This window comes from Takifugu rubripes, chromosome 9, assembly GCF_901000725.2.
Source record: "Takifugu rubripes chromosome 9, fTakRub1.2, whole genome shotgun sequence".
NCBI classification, from domain to species: Eukaryota; Metazoa; Chordata; class Actinopteri; order Tetraodontiformes; family Tetraodontidae; genus Takifugu; species Takifugu rubripes.
In genome coordinates this window covers 13,244,192-13,266,877 of record NC_042293.1, presented here as the reverse complement: position 1 = coordinate 13,266,877, position 22,686 = coordinate 13,244,192, and the positions used below count along the sequence as shown (strand labels likewise).

General features: G+C 47.1%; 1 protein-coding gene and 1 long non-coding RNA gene across 2 annotated transcripts in view; one reads left to right on the top strand and one right to left on the bottom strand.

The window, feature by feature from the left end:
- Nucleotides 1-574: 574 nt before the first annotated feature.
- Nucleotides 575-11,912, bottom strand: LOC105416950 (uncharacterized). Its single transcript, XR_964827.2, has 2 exons — nucleotides 11,875-11,912; nucleotides 575-1,046 (listed from the first exon to the last, which is right to left on the bottom strand). It is a non-coding gene; the product is annotated as an uncharacterized lncRNA (long non-coding RNA).
- LOC101074793 (reelin) overlaps nucleotides 4,337-22,686 on the top strand; it is a 59,888-nt gene continuing 41,538 nt past the window's right edge. The window contains 2 exon segments of the mRNA XM_029841542.1: nucleotides 4,337-4,858; nucleotides 18,247-18,354. Coding sequence (XP_029697402.1) covers nucleotides 4,606-4,858; nucleotides 18,247-18,354 — 361 coding nt within the window. The 5' untranslated portion in view covers nucleotides 4,337-4,605.

The window sequence follows — 22,686 nt, the reverse complement described above, 5'->3', positions numbered from 1 at the left end:
TCCCCACTCTGCTGTGTCCCACACAACTCCTGCCTAATTGCTCGCATATTGGACGTCGGGAATGGCGGAATGGCTGTCGGTGTCACCGTTCAGCATCAACTCTGGTGTGTCTCTGAAACAATGTGGCCATGTGTTTGTCATCTCCCATCGCCTCATGTTCCTCAGCTCCTTCTTTCACAGCTCTGTTACCATGACTGCAGGATGGGAGGGGTGAGACACTGAACCGGCTGCCCAACTGACAAAAAAGAAAAAAAAGAAAAAAAGAAGAAAAGTAGAGTTTGGAGAGCAGATTTCATGTCTAGCAAAACCAAAAGATGCATGAGCGTGAGCCCTGAGCGATGCACTCCGAGGAGTCAGGAAGAACTATGACTCACAGCTTTTGAAAAATGTATCAGGCTTAAATTGTTCCGGGCCATGTGCCCCCACCACCGGAGCTTCCACAGACGTCTGCTTGCTGTCACCTCAAACGCTGCTCTCCTACCATCGCTCACTACCTGGCTCTTCTGTATCATGTACGTGTTTGTTTCAGCGCTGTGTTTATGACACTCGGAGATTTGATCCATCAGGGGGGAAATATGTTTTATGCATTCACTATCAAGCAAAATATTGCCTTTAAAAATAAATAAATAAAAAGCTTCCTGTGTATTCTTACATGACTGATAGGAAGGGCTGCGGTTGCCAAGTGGGACAGTGAGACTTGGCCTTTATAACTGTTTACTGCCCTGTTAATTATAGTGCTTCATCTTCCCATAAGAGTTTACATTTTGATCAAATCGGCAGTTTAAGGCCCCCAGTCACCCACAGCTGAGCTCCCATTCAGTTGGGCACGTTGGCACGGTGACCAAACCCTTTAGCACAGATCGTTTACACGGCTACGTCTACGTAACAGGGAGGAGGAACGCTGAGCAGTCTGTTTCTCAGAGAGCGATGCGGCACTTTCACCGAGGGTCGTCTCCATTGTGGAAGGTGTCACTGGAGCCACTTCCTGAAGCAGACGCTGTCCAGCAGACCACCAGTCGGGCAGGACGGGATGTTCTTTTTACTGCCTGGAGTTGGAACAGGTAGAGGAAGAAGGTGGAACTCACTACACATTGATAAGTAAGAACAGGTAGAAGATAAACCCAGTGTGTGTTTTTACTACATGAGATCAGACTCCAAGTGGAGGCTGGTCCTTGTGTGATCACCCCCCCCCCCCCTTCCCCTCATTTCTGTGACACAGCATTGAGGTTTTGGGGTGAGTCTCATGGTCTCACCGACACACTGACCAAAGCACCCCTCCTTTTCCCCCCCTTTCAGGGAGGGAAATCTTTTCATGGGACCAATTGGAGTGTGCAAGCCATCATAGCAGAAACGTCCCCAGGGGGCCTCTCTTCCTTTCTCTTTTCTTGCCTTCTCCCCCTCCTCCAACACCCAGGCTTTTATTATCATTTGCCATATCGAGTAAACAACCTGTTAGTGTAAATTAGAGTCCAGTGAGTGATGAAGCGACACATGCAACTCCTCAGCCTGCCTTTGCTTTTCTTCCCGTCCCTCGCCACCACTCTTCCATCCCTCTGAGCTCTTTCCTCTTTTGTGCCCCCCACCCTCTGTTCTGCCTGGTTTGGCACGCAGCCTATTCAAAGACACTGGTAGTGATGGTGCTGATGGTGGTGTGTGTGGATGCAGGGGGCCTAGAATGAAGATTGAAGTGGACAAAAAAGCCCTGGTGCAACCTTGAGGTGGAAATTAATAATGATAAAAATAATTACTGCCCCACTCCCCTTCCCCACGCCCCACCGACCTAGTTTCCATAATGGAGAACGATAGCCCCCAGTCGTACATGGTGTGCGTGTGGGCGCGGGACTACAGGATAGAGACGCACAGCCGAGATGGATGTAGGACAGGACCTACATGAAGAGGCCATCAGCAACAGGGACGCGCGTTGCTGCTACAGGTAAAACAGATGGCGCCGCTGGCACGCGCTGCCTCTCGCGCATCACAGACACTTGTGTCCTCCGTCAGTGCGAGTTTGCTCCGTGCGAATGTGCACGCGTGGGTGGGTGGGCGCAGGAGCACTCTTAGCACTTGTATCCAGCAGGAGTGTGTAGAACAGCCCGCCAGCACCGATCGGCGGACCCCGGCAGAGCTGGCTTCACTAGGTGACACACCTGTCCTCTGCTCAGGTGACCTACGGCAACGTTTCGCCATTATCGGTAATTTGTCCTCGTGAGTTGATCCATCCCCGGGCTCAAATGTCAGAGGGAGTTCTAATTTTGGTGTACAGGAATGAATTTAAACGACCCGAGAGCAGGAGCTCTGGTGACAACAGTTGCATAGAGGGCGGCACCGTTTAGCTGCTGTCCTCCCAGGAAAAGGCTGAAACTCAATAATTTGGAAGCATTTCAGGTCCAGAAATGACTTTATGATGTTTAGGATAGGCAAGAGACCCAATCAAACTTATTCAAGATTTATATTACCAAGCAACTCGGCTGCATCCACAAGATATGAAGCTATAAATGCAGGTTCTCACACAAAGAGTCAGAGTTCAGAGTTCATTTGGTTAAATTTGTCAAAAAGAAAAAAATCATATCTAGCTGTGATAAAGAAACCTTTGGTTCAGTTTGAATAGAATTTTAAGCACTGTAGCACTTTAAGACCTGTAAAACTTCGTAGAATCCTCACTTGTGAGCTAATGCTTACAGTTTAATTTAAAGTACTTAATTAAAGCTACGAGGAGCTGAAGGGGAATTGTGGATTGGTTCAGAGAAACAGCAGAGGAGGAAAGTGATAACCTGCAACCTCAGTCCCAGTCTCAGAGTGGTCGATCTATCCGACCTCTTTCAGAAGGACAGGAAGCAGAATTCTAAAAGTTACTGCCTCCTTTTGGACTCTTTATCGTTCTACATTCTAGTTCTACTCAATGTCTGACTGCCTTTGTCACAGTGCCTTAAATGAATGAATGAAAAACCTGGCTGCTGTTGCTGCTTCCAGATCTTTATCAGGAGTTGTGAAGGTCACTTCTACATGTGGCCAGTGCTGGGCTGGTCTCCCAGAAACCATCCAGGTCAATGAACCAACCCCAGGACAGGAGACATGGCCAGGTCACACCAGGTCCTGCTCTTTGCACCCTGCAGAAGCTCCAGCTCAAATGTGCACTCAAGCACCATCTGGTGATTATCCCAGATAGAGATGCAGTATACTAGAAGAGTATATACAATAATATATGAGAAGCCAACTGGCTGTTACCAGTGATCTACACATGTGGGCGTGATTGCCAAACCACAACCACAACAATGAGGAATAATAATCTCAGCATTCAAACCACCCGGGGAAGCTCCAGCTTCATGTTCATGACTCGATGTAAAAACTCTGTTTTATGGAGTGCATGCCGTCATGCATGTTGCGCTCGAGTGTGTGCGTGCTCACGAGTACTGTGTGACAGAGAGCTGAGGTTCCAGTGGGTCAGTCGGGCTGTGTGTGGTGGAGGGTGCTCGTGTTGTGGACATGTAAGTCTGAAAATGGTGGAGGCAGATTGATGTTACTGCAGGTATTACTGCATGAAAAAGAGTGAAAAGGGTGTGTGTGTGTGTGTGTGTGTGTGTCAAAGGTGTTAAAGAAAGAGTTATCCATTATTTGGTTCCAAAGACCAGTGAGGGAGAGAAAGCATCATTATGGCTCATAGCGGCGCTGTAGTGGCAAGTTAATCTGGAGCAGAGAGGCGGCGCACGCGGCTGTGACAGGGAGAAGGGAAAAAAAGTTGGAGGATCTGGTGGAAAAGGAGATTCTGATGGAATCCCCTGGAAAAGGCAAAAGCAGAGAAGAAAAACATTTTTAAGCACTGCTTTGGACTAGAGAGACATGGAGCGATTCCGGTCTGGGGAAAAAGTGAGATGGAGCTCCGAAGGGGTGGGGGAGACGAGAGAGGAGAGGGAGGTGAAGCTGGAGGGAGAAAGGAGGTGGGTGGACGAGGAGACAGTTAAGGGATGGAGAGGGAGAGAAAACAAAAGAAATATGTCAGTGGGGTGGGGAAGTGAAGCAACTAACTATGGAAGAGAGATGCTTTGGTCCCAGAAGGGGGATAAACGAGTACAGTCTGGAATGGAGGAATGGAGGGAAAGTAGATGAAGAAAGAGAAGCTTAAGGAAAAATGCAGAGTGATAGACCGGCAGAGAAGAGGGAGGAGAGAAGCGCTTGATGAGAGAGAGGAGGGAGGCCATCTCCTAGAGCGCGCACAGCACGCATGAAGCTGGTGTTAAAGCGAAAGAGGAGCAGAGGGAGGGGAGGGAGGGAGGGAGGGAGGATGGGAGGAGAGAGGGAAACAGAGCGAGGGGGTGAGGTATTTAAACGCCAGATCAGGACAGCACAGGCAAAGCTCTAAACTCCCTGAGAGTGAAGGTAGGATAGGGAGAGGAGGCAGAACAGGAGAGCTCTCCCTTTTTCCTGACGGCAAACCCACACACTCGCACACATCAGCGCCGCACACACACACTTTTGGACTTTTGTCTATCTCTGGACTCCAGAAACGGTCCTTTGGAACTCTACCTGTGTTTTCCTCGCCCCCACTCATCGCTCTCCTCACCTTTTCACCCGCCTCCACCTCCACAGCCCCTCTCTTAGCGAGGGCAGATGGTCATGGCGTGGGCCTCTTTCCTGGGTGCCGTTGGCTGTGCCCTGTTGGCCCTCGTCTGGGGGAGCAGCAGCGTGGATTTCGGGGCGCCGCCATCGAGCTTCTACCCGCGTTTCAACCCCTTCTTCTTCCTGTGCGCTCACCACGGGGAGCTGGAGGGAGCCGGGGTGACAGAAGGTGGGGGAGAGGTGCTTCTCACCCTCCAAATCACAGGCAACCCCACCGCCTACACCCCTGGACAGGAGTACCAAGGTGAGCAACCCCTAAATTGGCCATTCTCTCCCCCCGCCCTGCATGATTTAAAAAAAGTTAAATCATTTGAGCACAAATTTCTTCCTTTTGACTTTGCCATTGAGGTAAAACCTTTCCTTTTAATATTAAAAATGTGTGGGAGGGGGTGTTTTAACTTGCACGCACGTGTGCATGGTCGATAGATTTTGATGCAGCTGTGTGGCGTATGCAAATGGGGTAGAGTGCGTATGTGTGGGGGGGTGCATGTTGTTGGAAATTAACATTTATGTAACCGTAATAAGGAAGTATTTGGAGTGGGACTCCTGGTCGGAGCGACTTTGGTGTTTCACTGAGCTGCGATCCTCCTGCTCAGCGTGTAGGTGGCGTCTCCGGCAGCTGAATGGGGGGAGCGCGGGTGCGATAACAGAGTGAGGACGGGCGAGCCGAGCATCACAGGAAGAGCGGCTTTTGTGACTTGGTGTTCAGAAACAAAGCATCAAAGCATGAAAGAAGGTTGAGATTAGTGCCCCGGCGTTCTGTCACTGGGGCAGGAAGAAAAAAAGAAGGTGTCCTGTGACCCCCCCAGACCATATCATCATTGCTAGTTTTCTCAATAACTTAACACCGAGGACAGTGACCCAGTTGGGCCACCTCAGCCAGACAAAGGTCACATTCCCATGCAAAACCCTGCTCTTCAGAATATCTGTATTTGTATACATCGTATAAATAGGCATAATGTCTCTACATTTCCTTTCTTTTTCCACATCCCTTTTTCCCTTTTCTCTGAAACAGCAAACATTTATTTATGTTAATAGTGAATGCCCCTGTGGCAGACAAACCTCTTGAACCTTTGTGTTTATGTAATTGTATCCAGATAAAAAAGGAAATAAGAGGGCCGTGAAAACAGAGAAGGAAACCAGAGGAGTCTGGAAGAAGCGGCATTATCTGGCGTCTGAAAATAACAGCCCGGATCAACCCTTCAGTCAAGCACCTTTTAACTGGGGCTGGGCTGGTAGGGAGAGTGGGTGGGAAGAGATTTGAATACTAACGGGTGGATGTGAGGGATGGAGCAGACAGAGAGGTTTAAATAATTAGCATTAGAAATGTGGTGGACCAGGAGGAGGGAGAGATTTAAATAGGGGCACGACCGGGATCGGATGGAGTCGGGGGGAGATTTAAATGACGATGAGAGGATTGAGCAGATAAGATACCAACAGCAGGGCTTGAGCAGAAAGATGAGAGGGCTTCCAAGCTGCTCACTTTTTTTTTTTCTCACCGTCCTGTGTTTTGGCACATGATCGCGGCTCATTGTTAAATTTCTAGGGTTTTGACTGAATTCGGAGCAGTGGGGGTGGGGGTGGCTGGTGGTGGGGTCGATGGAAAAATAGGCAAGTGAGGAAGTTGCGCAATCAGCAAAGGCAGCAGCAATAAACAGTAGTTCATGTGTTGTCAATGCTAATCTGGGTTGTTTGAGGGTTAAAGAACAGGTGTTGCACCGAGCGCGGCACATGTACCTGCTCTGTGCATGACAAACAGAGGGACAATCATCCGCGTTTCTGCATTTATCCGACTCCTTTCAATTATTTTGCTGCTCTGAGGTTTCGTTGTGGACTTGAATTAATCTACTGAAAGCAATGCGCGATCCAACCACTGAAAGAGACACATGTGGAAATGGTGGGTGGAAGCATCAGCTGCCCGTGTGGCTGCTGAAAGGAAAGCTTAGAAAAAAGATGGAGAGTGTGTTCAGGAGGGGAAAAGTTGGACAAACAAGCCTGTAGAAAAGAGAGCAGAGAGGAGCGCCTGAAAGAAACGCTTCAGTGTTCGACACAGAAGGAGAAGGAAAAAATCTGTGTGCCCGATTTATCACGCAGTAATTGGGTTTCTGACCTTCTGCGTATCTGTTGCTTCCCAGTGATAAGACCATGTGTGGGTAGTACACTCCGTACCTGTGTGTGTGTGTGTGTGTGTGTGTGTGTGTGAGTGTGTGTGTAACACTCTACAGTGTTCAGCTTTCAGGATAAAGACAGGTTAAGTTGCTCTGTGCAGGAAACTATGGGATGGGGGGGGGGACAGGCCAGAGTGGCAAAGAGAAAGCAGAGATATTTGAGTTCTGGGAACCTGAAGAAATGAAAAGATTTCCAACACCTAGAGGCTGGGGTCAGAGAGACGGGGGGGGGGGCCTCCTGCGGCCTTTCATACGCAGAAGAAAAATAAGCTAGAACGAGCTGAATTTTCAAACTGTCCTCATCATGATCAAATGAATGGGTTTTGGATATCGTCTTGTCTTTTTCTTATTCATCTGGACCTCTTTTGGAACTGCTATTGGAATGACCGATGTTCTCCACGCAGCAACCACATGTTTATACGAAGCAGCATCAGAATACAAAACCCAGAGCCATGTGTGCAAACAGAGTCAGTGTGTTCTTGTCATTTCTGCAGGTCCCCCCCCCCACTCCCCCACCCCCCCCACTTCCTGCAAAGGAATGAAACGCGTCGTCTTTTGGCTGCACGGGTGGAACTATCAATGACCGACTGAATAAAGGACTGCACCGAAAAAAAGAAAGCCCATTTTACACATTATATCATTCGCTTCTAATTATAACATACCAACGACGTCACAATCGAACCTGTGGTCAACTGACAGCCTGCTGAATGAATCAGTGTTCCACACAATAGGTAGAATTTCCAACTGCTGGGAAACACCCAGAAAATGCACACGGAGCGCCTGTTGACCCAGTGAGGAAAAGAACATGAAATTATGCATCTGGGCTGAAAAATAGAGGCATTTTGTACTGTGTGAGCAAGGCATGACACCAGTTTGCTGCTGGTCAGCTTGTTGGTGGATTTGTGACCTAATAGGCCACCTGTAAATGTTTAAGAGTAGAGTTTCATGCTTGTGAACAAGACCGATTTACCGGTCGATCTTCGTTCCTACCCTCACCTATGGTCATGAGCTTTGGGTAATGACCGAAAGAACAAGATCACGGGTGCAAGCGGCTGAAATGAGCTTCCTCCGTAGGGTGGCTGGGCTCTCCCTTAGAGATAGGGTGAGAAGCTCTGCCATCCTGGAGGAGCTCGGAGTAGAGTCGCTGCTCCTCCGCGTTGAGAGGAGCCAGATGGGGTGGCTTGGGCATCTAGTCAGGATGCCCCCTGGACGCCCCCCTGGTGAGGTGTTCAGGGCATGTCCCTCCGGTAGGAGACCCCTGGGGAGACCCAGGACACGTTGGAGAGACTATGTCTCTCGACTGGCCTGGGAACGCCTGGGGATCCCTCCGGATGAGCTGGAGGAGGTAGCTGGGGAGAGGGAAGTCTGGGCTTCTCTCCTTAGGCTGCTGCCCCCGCGACCCGACCCCGGATAAGCGGTAGAGAATGGATGGATGGAGTTTCATGCTGGTTAACAAAGACTGTGCTGGTTTAGTTGAGCTAAAATGGTTAGAAGTTCCTGGTTAGTTTCTGCTTGGTACCTCCAGCTGACCTACAGCCCGTTGTCAGGACGGAGTTATGCTACATCCAAACCAGCTAATGCTGCAGTGTGTCTGAACCAGGGTGACAAAATGTATAAGAAAAGTGAGGAAGAAGAGGACCAATGGGATTTAAACAAAGACGACCGTTCAGAAAACTACCGTGCATGAAAGAGGAGGTTGAAATGGCCACTGGAAATCCGCTAATGGTCTCCTCACTAGTCCCAGTCGCACGGGTCTTTTCATGTGTAAATGATTGAAGAGGACCAAGAAACAATCGACATTTCAAGGAGATTTAGAAGTTGCCAGCAAATGACATTCCTAATGGAAATGTGGAGACAAATTCATCCTCTCAAAATGCCATCGGTCCTCCTCCCGATAACCCACCAGATAAGTTGCTGTGAATTATTTCAGTGGCCGTCCTGTCAAACCAACAGAAATAACCCAGAGTGCCGTACAACGGGAAGGACAACATTATTTATCCGCAAAGTCGATTACTTGTCATGGCCAGGGGAGACGTTTTCCATGAGCGCCGTTGACCGACAGCTGGAGAACAACAAGTCGGTTGTGTTTAAGTAAAGGTCACAGACGCTGGGCTCCAGCAAGGCTCTCCAGAAGAAGATATGATCTTATCAAACGTCAAGCCATATCAGGGACAAAACACATAGACCAACTCAATGAAACCCTGGGCAAACGCATTTGCTACCATCCGCTCATCTCGCCAACAAGGAACTCTTTTTCTGTGCCGAGGCTCTGGTTTGTGACCCGGACCGACTTCGGAGTCACTGCTCTGTTCTGCCAGACTGATTAGATTTGTCTGCTCTCCTCTGAACATCCCATTAAACTTTACTCTTGGGTTCTATATATGTATATTATATCATAGCTACCAGTTCCAAAACAATCACATTTTGCAATTAGTCAAAACATGGAGACAAAAGTTACCCTCTGCAGGTTGTGATGTGTGAAAATACCTACAAATTTAGTCAGGTGACCTGTGCAAACCAGCCTTTCCCCCCCCCCATGTATAACATGGGGTCTCCCATGTTATAATAAAGAATGAGGCTAACGGTTAGTGTGCAATTGCACCTTCAAGTGGCCCAGATTCATTAGCTTTCCAGCTCTCATCTGCTGCTTTGTCTCAACAAGATCAGACTCACTAAGTGGCACGAAGTGTGTCGAGTGTTTTACCGTTCATACAGACTTCCTCTCTGTGTTTGGGTGTTGTGTCCTTGTGGACATTGACTGATGAACCCTAAAGGGCTATTGTATTCCCCAAAATACGTCAGTTTCCTTTGTACAAGTGAGCAGATGGGCGAGAAATGAGAATGGATATTCAGTGGGAATCTTCTCTTTGTCACACATGCACGCTTGGCTATGCACAAGGCACTAATATCTTGCTGGGTGATCCATCATGACACAAAGACAGGTCAGATGTTCCACTGCCTCAACACAAATGTCCCGATCAGCATGCCGTTACGATTTATGGCGGCAGACTACAGTTTGGCAATAAAAATGGGACATTACTAGTTTTCTCCTGGCAGGTGCTAAATCTCCATCATGCTTTGCTATTATCAAACTGTCGGGCTCTGCCGAAAGCTTTGCGTTAGCCTCTACGCACATACAGTGAGTGACGGCAGCCGTGCCAATTCCGAATGTGCGGCAGCAGCGACGTCCCAGATGAACGAAACCAAACGTCGCATTTTGGCAAAATTGATTTACTGCGTCAGGGGAAGGCAATGGTGGCATTGTTGCCGGACTGAGCTTTCACACCCCCCTCGACATTATTGATGTTCCAGCCAAAAAACTGAAAAATGAATATTTGCATTTTGCTGTAACCTTAACATTAAAAGTGGGAAGAAAAATTCTCATGATTGGACTGTTTCGCCATTTAGCAACATGTAACTTTACACCCGACACACTGATGCCAATTGTTACTCGGGATTACATTTGAGGAGCCATTTTCCATTATTGTAGGAGGAGAGAGCCTTTTACTGTCAAATTCTCTTATCTACAGACATCGCATTTACAAAATAAGATATTTTTCTCGATACAAGAACGTCAGGCTGTGACACGGAGCTCCATATTTATCGCAAACTCATGCAAATATCCCTGTCCCAATATAGCTTATAACAATGAAGCAGTGTTCATTGTCCTGAAGGAATACCAAGTGTCTCTAAACTGGATTTTCAAAAGTGATGGATCCTTTATAACCCCCCCCCCCCCCCATCCCCCGTCAGGGTGGACTGTGTTGTTCTCATGGGGTGGTTTCCCAGCCGCCGTTGATTAGCGTGTCAGCTTTGCCGATGGCCTCTTCCTTTTAGAGAATGGAGCTCCTGTTGGAGGACTGTGTACCTCCTCCTCCCTCCACACCTCTCGCGTTGGATCCTCCTCCTGGCAGCTTCATTAAGAAAGCTGTAATCCCTGCTGGGGGCTCACTGTGTCGTCTGTGCTGATAGCATTCAGGGGGCCTTGTAGGGCTCCAATGGACCCACTACAGAGGAGGCAGCGTGGTGCAACTGGCTGGGTGCTGGGCACATGGCGCGTGGCACAGGCGGATTACCCTCCCCTTCCCCCCGTTTATTGCCAGCCTCCATCAAACAACCATTGGTGTTCTGGCCACAGACACAACAGGCTGGTAGAGGGAGATTACACATCTTTGCTCTCACACAAATTCACAATTAAGGTTCCTGTGAGTGGGATTGAGTGGTCAAAAAAGAGTTATGGGGACAGGTTTCAGGGAAACGCCATCCCAGCACTTCAGAACCTGTGTTTTCTGCCCCGCTAGTTTGACCGAATCCTTTAAATGTTTCTCTCCAAGTGTGTGGATTTGGAAAGGGACATATTTTAATGCAGGGCAGAGGATTAGAAGAGAAAACTACAGTAAAGCACAGAGATTGGATCAATCCATCAGCAACTGTCTGGACTGTTGAACAGTGGGACCTGCTCTTCCCTCAGATGGGGCCTTTTTCTTCATGTCAGTAACTCACGTCATTAACTGTGCACGTGTGCACGCTAGACTTATGACCTTACTGATCCCTGTTGAGTGAAAGTGACCCTTTAAGGTTGCCCTCATTTCCCATAAAATGCCCAGACTTAGTAAAATGAGTATTTCGGTCTACACACAAACAGAAGAACCATGTTTTGACAGCACCAATATGAAAAAAGCAGACATAAGCTTCCCGTTTAGAAAATTAATTCAGATTCCTGATGTCCGACATGAATCATCAACACTGCATCTTTCAGCTTTTCTGAAGATCAAAACAGTTGAAAAGTCCAAACAGTTGATCAGAGCTGCAGTTTGAAGGTTAGACCTGACGGGACGGTGAAGAAGAGGGCAGCTTCACCTGGTGATAACCTACTTGTTCTCTTTGATCTCATCAGCCTTCATCAGCTACGTTTGAAAGCAAAGAAATGTGAAAGGGTGATATGGGAAAAAAAACAACCTTTGGGTCATTCCTGTCCTGAGAAGAGTTATATTCTGACAAAATACCTTACAAAATCGTGTTTATAAGGGGCCTAACAGCAGAGAAGAATATTCCATCCATATCAATTGACTTTGGAAAAGGCTGAACTTACCTCTTCCTGTCCTGCTTCTTCCAAGGTGTTTGGCCAAAACTGTCCCCCTGGCAACTGACACCTTTTTTATGGTTCCAGGTAGGACATTCAAGGTGTGGTGTTGTTAAAGGGGTGTTTGTGGTTTTAGTTCAATGCCACCATTTATGTGATATATTAATCCGCTTGGGGTTTGGTGTAATTGGACGTAAATGTAAGTGTTTGTAGGTTGGTCTCAACATTTGTTTACACAAATAAATGTATGTGGATATCTAATTTCTAAAGTATATTCATACCTTTTTCATAGATCAGAGATATTTTATACCTTTCTGTGATGTTAGGTAATCACCAACGGAGACAGTTTCTAAAGTGGAAGAGGAACCGGGGCTTTTATTGTGTAGTCTTTGATGTTTACAGCCGTATATACCTGCTGCCTGTAACTTGAGCTAATGTGGTGCCTGCAATAGACGATGCAGATATTTGTAGGTACGAGTTACATCACAAAACAGCTGTGAGCTACACAACAGTGGTGTGGTTTTACATCCATTTTGACGTCTGTGCTGTGCAGCTTTCTTTAAATACGTCTGTTGCTGCAGATAGAAAATGTGTAATCCGTGGTGACAAATGTTATATCACAAACTCAACTGCCTTTGCCTAGATTATAATGGGTTTGTACCCAGTCATGATGGACTTGGCTGTAGTTTAGTGTGTAGCCCTGTGTGTTCAGAGTGACAAACCAGCCGTGGGAACTGAAGGTCAGAGATGGATGCCGCTGCCCCTGAGGTTGTGTAGGCCGCGGATGACGACTTGGGCCTAATTCTCTTCCTCTGTTTTCTATCATTATATTAGTTCTGCACAATTAAATCGCAAACACTCTTGTGAACACATAAAGTCAGATTATACTTGTGAGCATCTGCTCTGAGGGCGAGGGTGTGTTGAAACGCTGTTGTGTTCTCTGAACAAGCAAACATGAGGTGAAATTGCAGGAATAAAATCAGGACCTATCTGATCCGCGTGTGCAGCAGGCCGACTGTGTCAGCTATGTCTGGCTGGTCTGGTTACTTGAACTGGAAGTTGGTAAATGTGCGGAGCCATGGCTTCGTCCCACCTTCATTTTTAATCGCAGGAGGAGTTTTGAAGAACTAGATTTGGTGTTAAAGTCTGTTTTTGGGGTGAGCTAGTGTGGCTTGGGTCTCATCCCGGTTTTGTGGGGCAGACTGGGCCTCCGGTGTTTTCCGACATTCCTTAGATTTTCTGGGGAAGGCGGAGCCGTGCGCCGCAGCAACCCTCGTCACAACCCTGCATCACTTAATTGGTTGGTGCATTGTTCTCTACACCTTGACTCGGAGTGTTTATGAGCTGGAGCCTTGTGGCTCCGACAAGTGAGGGAAGATACTGGATGTCTGCAGCTTTCTCTCTGTCTGCAGAACACATGGTGTTGATCACGAGGACAGCTGACTCCCCAGCCTTGGCAGTCATCAAATGACAGAGGGAAAGAATCATGGTGTTCCTGAGTCCTATTAAATATAACCCCTTATGCACATGATGCTGAATAATATTTCCTTTAAGCTAAGAGTCTAGAAGGTTTTCTGCTTTATAACAACCTCACAATGAGACCTTTGCTGGGTACTGCAGCGCTTTGCTTCAGTTCGAAGCTTTCTCCTTTATTCCTCTTCCAGTTTCAAGAGCTGTTACTCCTCTTTTCCTCTCATTGCTTCAAGATTCCACGAGTTGACAGAAATGTGTGGCGGCATCTATTAAATCCATGTGCCCCTTTGAGGTCTTCATTTAGTCATCCAATGAATAATGTTTAAAATACCAGAGTTTAGACGCAATAGGAGCCAAATAAGTCAGTAAAACATGATGTGATGGGGAACGTGTCGAGCTAGAAACTGAATAAATGCTCTTTCACGATTAATATGGCTTATTGATGTCAATATAAGACCTTAAAGTATATATGCTGTACAACATATATGCTGTAAAACATTGTTTGCATGCACACACCATGTGATATGAGAACCTGCTTACGTGTGGAGAACAGGTCGCATGTGAGAGAACTGCATCTTCGCTCCCTTTTGTCTTCATGGCAACACAACTTAAGCAGACCTGTAGAAGCTCAGGAGCTGCCCGGTTGTCTGTGACTGAGCGCCTCATAGCAGCAGATGGCGGAGCTGGCAGGCCAGGATGGTGCCAGAAGGTTACGCAATGGAATGATGCCTCTAAGACCTGACTGAAGCACCACATGACACATGTATGTGCCGAAGCACACTTCCCACACAATCTTCGGAAGCTGCGCAGATACATTCCCGTGTTTTTCAAATTCACAAATGCTGAATGTGGTCGCTTTGTAAGAGGAAAACCTGTCCCCCTTGACCTCCAGCTCAGGTGACTGACAAACCGTTTCATTAAGCAAAGAGTCACCTGGCACCGTGGCACTGGTGTGGCCATGGAAACAGATGGAACTATAGCTTCCCCATGGTCTGGCCTCCATTTCCTGGCCCTCTCTGGGGGAGCGTGTGTGTCTGCCAGTGGGATATGGGTCAGATGGTGGACTATCTTTATCCAGATTTCTGCCAGGAATCCCTTCATTCATTTGGGAATAAAAAAAAGAGTGTCCTCCTGGGTCACAGTGAAGCAAAAACTGCCGATTTCATTGATATTATGGTCTGTGTCTGATGATAGTAGCACCTAGCATGTCGTGTTATTTGCCACCATGAGGGCGACCACTATGGTAACGGTGCAATAGCAGAGACAATGATATCTTCTGTGTCATACTGGCACCAACAGACCATGTTGTGTCACTCTATCCTGGTTTGACTACTTAAATCTTTTTCCACGATTTGAGTAAATGTTAAAAATGTGGCTGTGTTAAAGACTGAAGGGTGTGTTTGTCCACAAAGAGCATAGAGGAGCCGTTCAGGCCGTGCCAGCCTCACAGGGGCTTCAATGCGAAAGAAGCGGTTTACCATGTAAGTCGAGTCTTTACTCCGAGCTCTCAGGGGTCCAACTTCCTTGGCTGCGCTGGTTGATGACATCACATGATCAAGCGCTGCCAAACACGATGCCATATTTGCTGCACGGTCAGGACAAATTTACTTTTCAGCTGCTGGCGCGAGTGATTTTCTTCAAGCACCTCACAGACCTTGTCAGTCAAAACCATATTTCAGTTACTTCGGTTCTCTTCTTGCAGGGTTTTATATTTTAGCCTTTGATAAGCATACATTATGCATCACGTTGTGTGGGTTCCTCTCAGAGGTTAGCAAAGCCACTATTCTAATTGTAAATATACATGTTTTATTGTGATGTGCTGGTATTTCTATGGCCCAGCAGTGAAGGAAGCCCCAGGCCCATCAATAGTTGAGTAGGAGCACAGTTGTGTGTTCCGTAATGAGGCGTACCACCACGTCATGGCATCAATATTACATGCTGGCCTACTGTCAAGTGATGTGCTGTGTGAGCTCAAGTTTAAAATACGAGTCAAAAGTAGGTACTGTGAATAAACTTAGTTGCGATGGCTCCTCCAGATACTGAACTCAGATGCCCTGATGTGTGTCGTAGTTGGTAATCAAGAGCCGGAGGAGCCCACCTCTCTGTTTAGAACTCAGCGCCTTCCAAAAAGTAGAGATGCTTCCTAAAATTCAACCCAGATATGTGGATGAACTTTGTGGGCCAAGTTTAACCACATAAACTACAGAACAGCACACGCAGGCATCCAAAACAAAATCTCATTAGTAGCGTTAGCAGTAAAATTCCCCCCTATTCCCTGCTCCCTGTTCCTGCTTCTCCCCTTGGCCAAGTGAGGAGTATTCAGATTTAAAGCATGGACGTGAATGTTAACGGCTATCATCAAAGGCATCAGCCTTCCCTTTTGGATCTGCGTGTGTGTGAGTGTGCATGCGTGTGAGCAGTAGCCCCACAGGTGATAGCATCTCATCTCCTCTCACTGGTTCATCCGTCTGTAGCTTTCCTTGAGCAAGTGAGAGCAGAGTTAGAGGCGCGCTTAAATAATTTAGATCTTGCATTTGTATTGATCAGGTTGTGCTGCTCTCTGCGGGTAAGGGATCTACACCCCCCCCCCCCCCCCAGTTCAGTTCTGTTCATTTTTGTACTGTAACCTTGTGCTCTGAGCTGTTGCACCCCTCCACTCTTTCTTCCCCCTTTCTTCGCTTCAAACAGGGTGGAGGCACACTGCTGCAAGGGAGCAGAACATGCCCAAGGAGGGGAGTAGGATGGGGTATTTGAGGAAACATGTTCTGCTTCTGTTTTTTTTTTTTTTTTTAAGAAAGGTCTCTGTTGTATTCTTGTATTTCCTCTTGATTCCTCAAATGGGATGGAGGCTGCGGGAGAGATGCTGGAGGAAAGGTAATAAGGGATGGATAAATAGAGCAAGGTGGAGGCAGGAAAAAACATCCTTTTGTGCGTTTGCGGAGCTCGTATGCATGTGTCTGAGTAATGGAGTAACCTTGGTGATACAGGTCAGCGCTAATACAAAAATGAGGTTATTGTGTATTCTGAGGCTGCTCCATCTCAATGCTTTGAGCCAGTCCATTAAATAAGTACTGGATCATACCGAGGCTCAATATGGCACAGTGCAAACACTGTGAACTTCTCTATTATCGCAGGAAAATGTACATTATTGTATTCTAGAGAGCAAATCCAGCATAAAAAAGGAGCCTGTGTGCATTCAGTGTGAACACACTTCCAAGTTTTTTTTATTCTCTGATTTCTATTGGAATTTCGGTAGGAGAGGTGGGTTGAGCATCGCGAATTGAAAAGGATAAATTTTCTGTTGCCAAGCAAAATATCAGCATCGTTTCACAGTGTGACTTCTTGTACACGCACAGCCTCACCACACGGATAAAGAGGAAACAAAAATTAGTGCTCAAATAAGAGAAAACACAACACAGACCTTGTGGTTTTTATGGTATTTGTGCCAATGCAGAAAATATTGCCATTGATGCTTTCACGCCACTTGTTTATTGTTCCTAAATTCCAAGGTTGACTTCTGAGAGGAGAAGCTGGAACTGTAGTTTATTGACTGTAGTCTATTCCAGTTCATCACAGGACACTTTTAATATAGTTCTAATGGTGCAACTGGATTTATGGGCAAAAAGGGAAGGAGCGGGGAAAAGAAAAGAATTGTGGGATGAATTATAGAAGACTTGGACATAGATGGGAGGATGTGTGATCAAGCAAGGGTGAAGCGCGCCAACACGGAAACATGCAAAACACACACGTCCTGACACAGTTGCTAAGTGCCTCGTTTGAAGACATGTTAATGGAGCCCCCCAGACAGACAGGCAGGCAGGCAGGCAGGCAGGCAGGCAGGCAGGCAGGCAGGCAGACAGACAGACAGACAGACAGACAACCGGGGGGGGAGGGGGGGGGGGGGGACCACACAGGAGTCTGCCCCACACACATTCCAGAGCAGCCCACAAGAAAAACCTCCCCCAGACCAAACTGAGGTTGTTATCGTCTCCATCCTGCTGGATGTCAGGGTCAGGGAATAATGATGCCTCCATCTTTTTTTTTTTTCCAGAGAAAATGATTTTTATTCCCTGGTGCATCCGGGCTAGTTTTTGTGAGTTTCTTCTCCTTCCAGCTGTAGACCCCCCCCCCCCCCGTGCTCAGATCTGTCTGTCTGGAAATAGGCCAGTGGCTGAGCTCTTTTCCTCCGCTGAAGAGGCCAGCTCGGTGGCCCCATCACTCAGCGCATTTGTTTACCGTGCAGATCAATAGTGAACTTGCCGCCGGATAAACCGCGAGTGTTTGCGCGTTAGACGCCTTTATTCATGCGTGTTTCCTGCCACGTCCTCCCCTCCTGTACTACTCCATGTCATAGAAATGTTCCGTGCTGGAGCCTTTTTAAACTTGTCATGTTTGTAACAGTCAGTGAGGCCCTGTTGTGAATTTCTGTCTGCTTCTAAGGTATCTTGACTCTTTCCAGATCGCATAATATGTTTTCTTTAGCTTAGCACCTGCATTGTATAGTATAGAATATTGGAAGCCTATCTGGCAACCCACATAAAATCAAACATTTCAATGTCACAACCTATATAACGCTCACGAGGCCCTTCATCGCTCATTTTCAGCTAGATTAAATTTATATTTGTCTACATGGAATCATTAGAAGTAGGATGTGCGTGAGCTGCAACGTGCGCATGTTGTGCACGCCCTGTCCCCCCGCTTGTAAATCATGCTGACTAATTATCAGTGCAGCTTGCAAATGAGGTGTGAATGTAACTTCGTACTTGTGATCTCTGACACCTAATCAGCAGTGCAGCACACTTTTTCACCCATCGATATTGTGAGGTATCAATAAAAATGTCACCGAGACGTGAAAACGCTTTGCAAAAGGCACTCCCAGTAACCGCTGTTCTCCTTCCTCTCCTGCAGTAACCGTCTCTACCAGTGTTCCCTTCGATGGACTGCTGGTGACTGGTCTCTACACCTCCACGCCAGTCCAGGCGGCCCCCATCCCTGCTCCAGCTGCCTTTGGCTTTGGTAAGACACCGATATTATTGCCATTCAACACCATCCAGTTCAGTTCAGCCCCACACTGTCTGGTTTGGCCCTACGCTGTAAACCCAAAATAAGGTGCTGCTAAGACAAGGAGAAAAAGACAAAAAGAAGCTTTGCAGTCAACATGAATCAGTATAAACAGGACATGACTGAATAAGTGGATGATGACAGGAATGAGAGGAGACAGAGGGACTGGTGTGTATAAACCCTTTGTGGCGTTGCCATGTGGTCGGTGGGTTCAAAGCTGGTGCGCCCTGTCGACGGGGTGACTGTAGAAGAGAATTCAGAGCAGATGGGAGATGTAGATGAAGTTCCAGGTCAAATGCTGTTCCATGTTGGACATGATGGGGAGATCTCCAAAGTGACAGGTCCAGGAGGCATCTCAGCTCTTTTTCTATGCAAAGTAGCAGCAGCTACTGTGCTCTGATCCACCGCTTCAGCCTCACGTGAAGACGCTTCCACCACCGTCAGTTCAGCTACCTCTTACGTTGTTGGAGTCACAACTCCAAGAAAAACATCAGCTGTTGGAGCCAGAGGAGCCAACATGGCTCCCACTCCCTCTTAATAACAAAGAACTTTACACTAACGTATAAAAATGTGGAACTTTGAAGGACTACATTTTATAGCATTGGGGGAGTTAAGGCCCATTCATTATCACATTAGTTTCAGAGAAATGGAGAAGGTTGTTATGGTAGCTGAAGGAATGCGTTAATCTTGGCTCCGACTTTGGGGTGGATGGTTGCTAAAATTGCCTTTGGCTCATTGCTTTACTCTTTAAAGGCAGGAGATGCCCACTAATGACTGAGGGGGTTTAGCAAAACCCTTTATGATGCTGTACAGTAATTGGTTTACAACAGCAAGTACAGACACATAAAACTGACCTTTGTTGTACTAAAGATGTTTGCTAGTCGGGCTACAAATGTTTCGTTTTCAAGGTGGTAGGAGAGGGTTTAAAAGCACGCCAATGATTGTATCTCATCGACACAACACACTGAAAGCCCCACTAAAACAACACTATGCTACGTCTCCCTGTGCTAACAACCCCTTTACAGACATGATCCAGACTTACCCTGGGGAGATTAAGGTTGAATCCCAGATCTTTTTTTTTTTTACCCGTTTGCCTTGTCCCTGAAAAAGGGGTGGCAAGGGGAAGTGGTGAAAGCATTCCCCAAAGAAACAGGACACCATTTGGCTCCCGCTACGTCATCACCCCTTTTTCGATCTTGAATCTTATGAGACGTTTGTTCTCTTCTGGTGTCCCTGTGGAGGAAAACGTGTCCGATAGATGTGGCTTATTACGGTGGCCCCCAGTGGCTCTCCAAGTAGCTCTGATGGTTTTGTAGGCAGCTACAGAAGCAGCATTAGCTAATGTAGCTTATGAAGTATGTAAAATTAGCTGTCTAATTATTCCATTGAGAGCTCCTACTTTCACTGCAGGTGGCTGCTTTTCTAAAATAATGAAACAATTTGTGCATGTTGACATAGACGTGTGTCACGCTGCACGAATGAAGTTTGACGCTAGACCACATAAAAATACACCCTGTCCAATGAGATCTAACATGAGTTGCAACCATAGCGGTGGTATATTACCCATCAAATTATTTTAGGTCCAAACACAAACACAGAGGATTTATTTGCTATTTCCAACTATTACAAATCACAAAATTTAGTGCAAAATACTTGCTTTGGACAGTCATTTGAAACCAGACCAGCAGAAGTAAAGATGCCAGCAGAAAAAGTGCTTGAGCTTGTAATTTTGCTGGGGAGAATGTTGAAGTAAAGGAGACAGTATACGAATGATACTGTATGAGAAGGGGGAAGGAGTGAGAATGAGAGGATGGCGTTTAATCATTCCATCTGACGGCGTGGCTGATTGGTGCCGCCGTTCTGATGCTGAGCTCTTCAGAAACTGGTCATTGATGGATGGCTCGTTTGCGGGGTGATGTTTATTTTGTTGTTAATTTGCATATTTGTATGCATTTGTGGGATGGTTGGCTTCTGCTGGCGAGGATCCGTCCCCATCCCCACATGATGGATCTGGCTGCCTGACAAAACAGACAGCTTAGTGACAGGGACATCCAGCTGACACTCGGTTTCCATGACGGATGGGCTCATGCTAACCTACCGCACAACCAGAGATGAAATCCTGCTGCACCTTGACCTGCAGCCGAGGGTTCAGACAGAACACGCAGCCCAAAGTGCTAACATGCCACATGCATATTAAACAAGAGTCTCGCACAAGTAGAAGCATATAGAAATACAAATTTAATGTATCCGCTTCTTAATATGCACAATTGTATGCGTTCTGAACCTATTATCCACATACTTATTCATTTCAAAGGTGAGGGTCAGCTCCCTGTGCCCTTTTACCTCCAACAGCACCAGATTGAATGTCAGCCAGAGCGTCAAATTATGAGAGATGGCAGCTCATCATGTTGGTGTTTACAGATACACAGGCATCTGAAGAGAGCCTTATTTTGAAAGTCCCAGGAGAGCAGAACTGAGATCCTACGTAGAAAAAAGCTGTGTGTGAATACATGGAGGATAAAGAGGTATGGTATGGAGAGAGGCTGGTGCAGGCTAGGAGGAGGCTGAGGCAAAGAGGTTCCCGTGGGGAGCGGAGCTGTCAGTCCCTGGGAGACTTCAAACGCACTGCAGCCCTGTGATCAGCCTGCTCCCTGACTCTCTGCTGACAGCTCCCTGACTGCGCCGCTTAGACACTTACACACACGCACACATTCACATGTGCACATGTAGCCAATTCTTGTTACTATAAGAGTTTTAAGGAGTGATTTGTGCATTAATACCATCCACCGACCGACACGCGTTTAAGCTGATTCTCATGCTTTTGACTGCACGTCCGTTGGTTACCTGCACAGGCTCTCATCCTCGTGACACCCTGAAACGCTGCCCGTTTGTGCAGCTCTGTCGAGGACGCTGCGCGGTCCGGTCTCAAACTGTTGCTCCTCAGGTAGCGTGAACAGAGGTAATGGTGACTTATCTGTGCTGTCACTCGGCTCTGGGCTGAGCCACCCAAAGGCACATCCTCTCTGATGATGAATTCATTAGTGCAGAAGATGAAATGAGCTGTCAGGGCCAGGGTTATGTACGGCATGTGATTTGAGTCGGATCGGACCAGACTCGGGTCGGCTCTCTGCAAATCCCCCCCTTTGGCACTTTTGCCCAGACTGTCCATCGCGCTGCACAGCACATCCTCCTCCACCAATCGCACGATGGCCCGAAACTGCTAACAGGTGGCTAAACATTTGGGTGCTCTCTGAGTCCAAAGGAATGTTGGGATGATTATGCATCACAAGTCCTGTAGCTGTTTGATATGCACAAAGCCTCTTTAGATTCAAAATGCAACCCCACCTTCAACAAATTTCAAACAGAATACATCATAACCCATGTTTAATTTAAGGCTCGCCCACAGGAGACCCTGGGCCAGTCCATTAGTGTTTTCCATACATCCTGACAACACAGGTCCTGCCTCTCAGGTGTGATTGTACAAAGACCTGGAAGAACACTGCTGCCGGGAGTTTACAGGTTCACTTAGTGTACTCTGCAAGGCTTTGAAAAGCAGTCCCTGCTTTGAACTCCCACAGCTTCACAAGGTGTGCGTAAACCTCCATGTGTATGCTGTGCTCTGCTGGTACTTTGGGGGGGCTGCATCCATATGTGAAGCCGCGTGAGTAAAGCTTGTCTTGTCTTTGCATGCACATGCTGAGCATTTGCGTGCTTTTATCCTTTACATCGCTGTTGTTTTTGCATCATAAATGTAGTTTAAAAAAAAAAGATTCCGGGTGACTCAGAAAAAGGAGGGGAGCAGGGCCTCGAACGACTGCGATGTAGATGTCAAAGCTGCCTGGAGTTTGTTGGCCGGCGTTTTATTATTATTAGTATTGATATTAATATTTGTTATCCTGCAGGAGCGAGAGCAGCAGGCGTGGGCTGTTTCCCCATGTGCAGTCTCTCTTAAGAGCAAAGTTATTTTCTGACATACAGAGAAGTTGGTTGCACGCCAGAGAGAATGCGGGAGGAATAAAGATAGAATAAAGAGAGAGTTCTGACTCAAAGACTGCTCAGGTTGACACATTACTGTGAACACTGGTGGGTTTGCATCATTTCTGCAAAGAGGCAAGCTTGCCTTTGAAAGGCGTCTTTGTTGTTTGGTGCTATAACACTCCTCATACCTCCATGTGCGCCTCACAAGTGTGTGGGCATCTGTAGGATTGGTGTGCAAACGGAGAGAAAGTGATTTCATACCCTCCACAAAACACAGGCTGCCCGGTTGCACTCTAAGGTCTATTCATT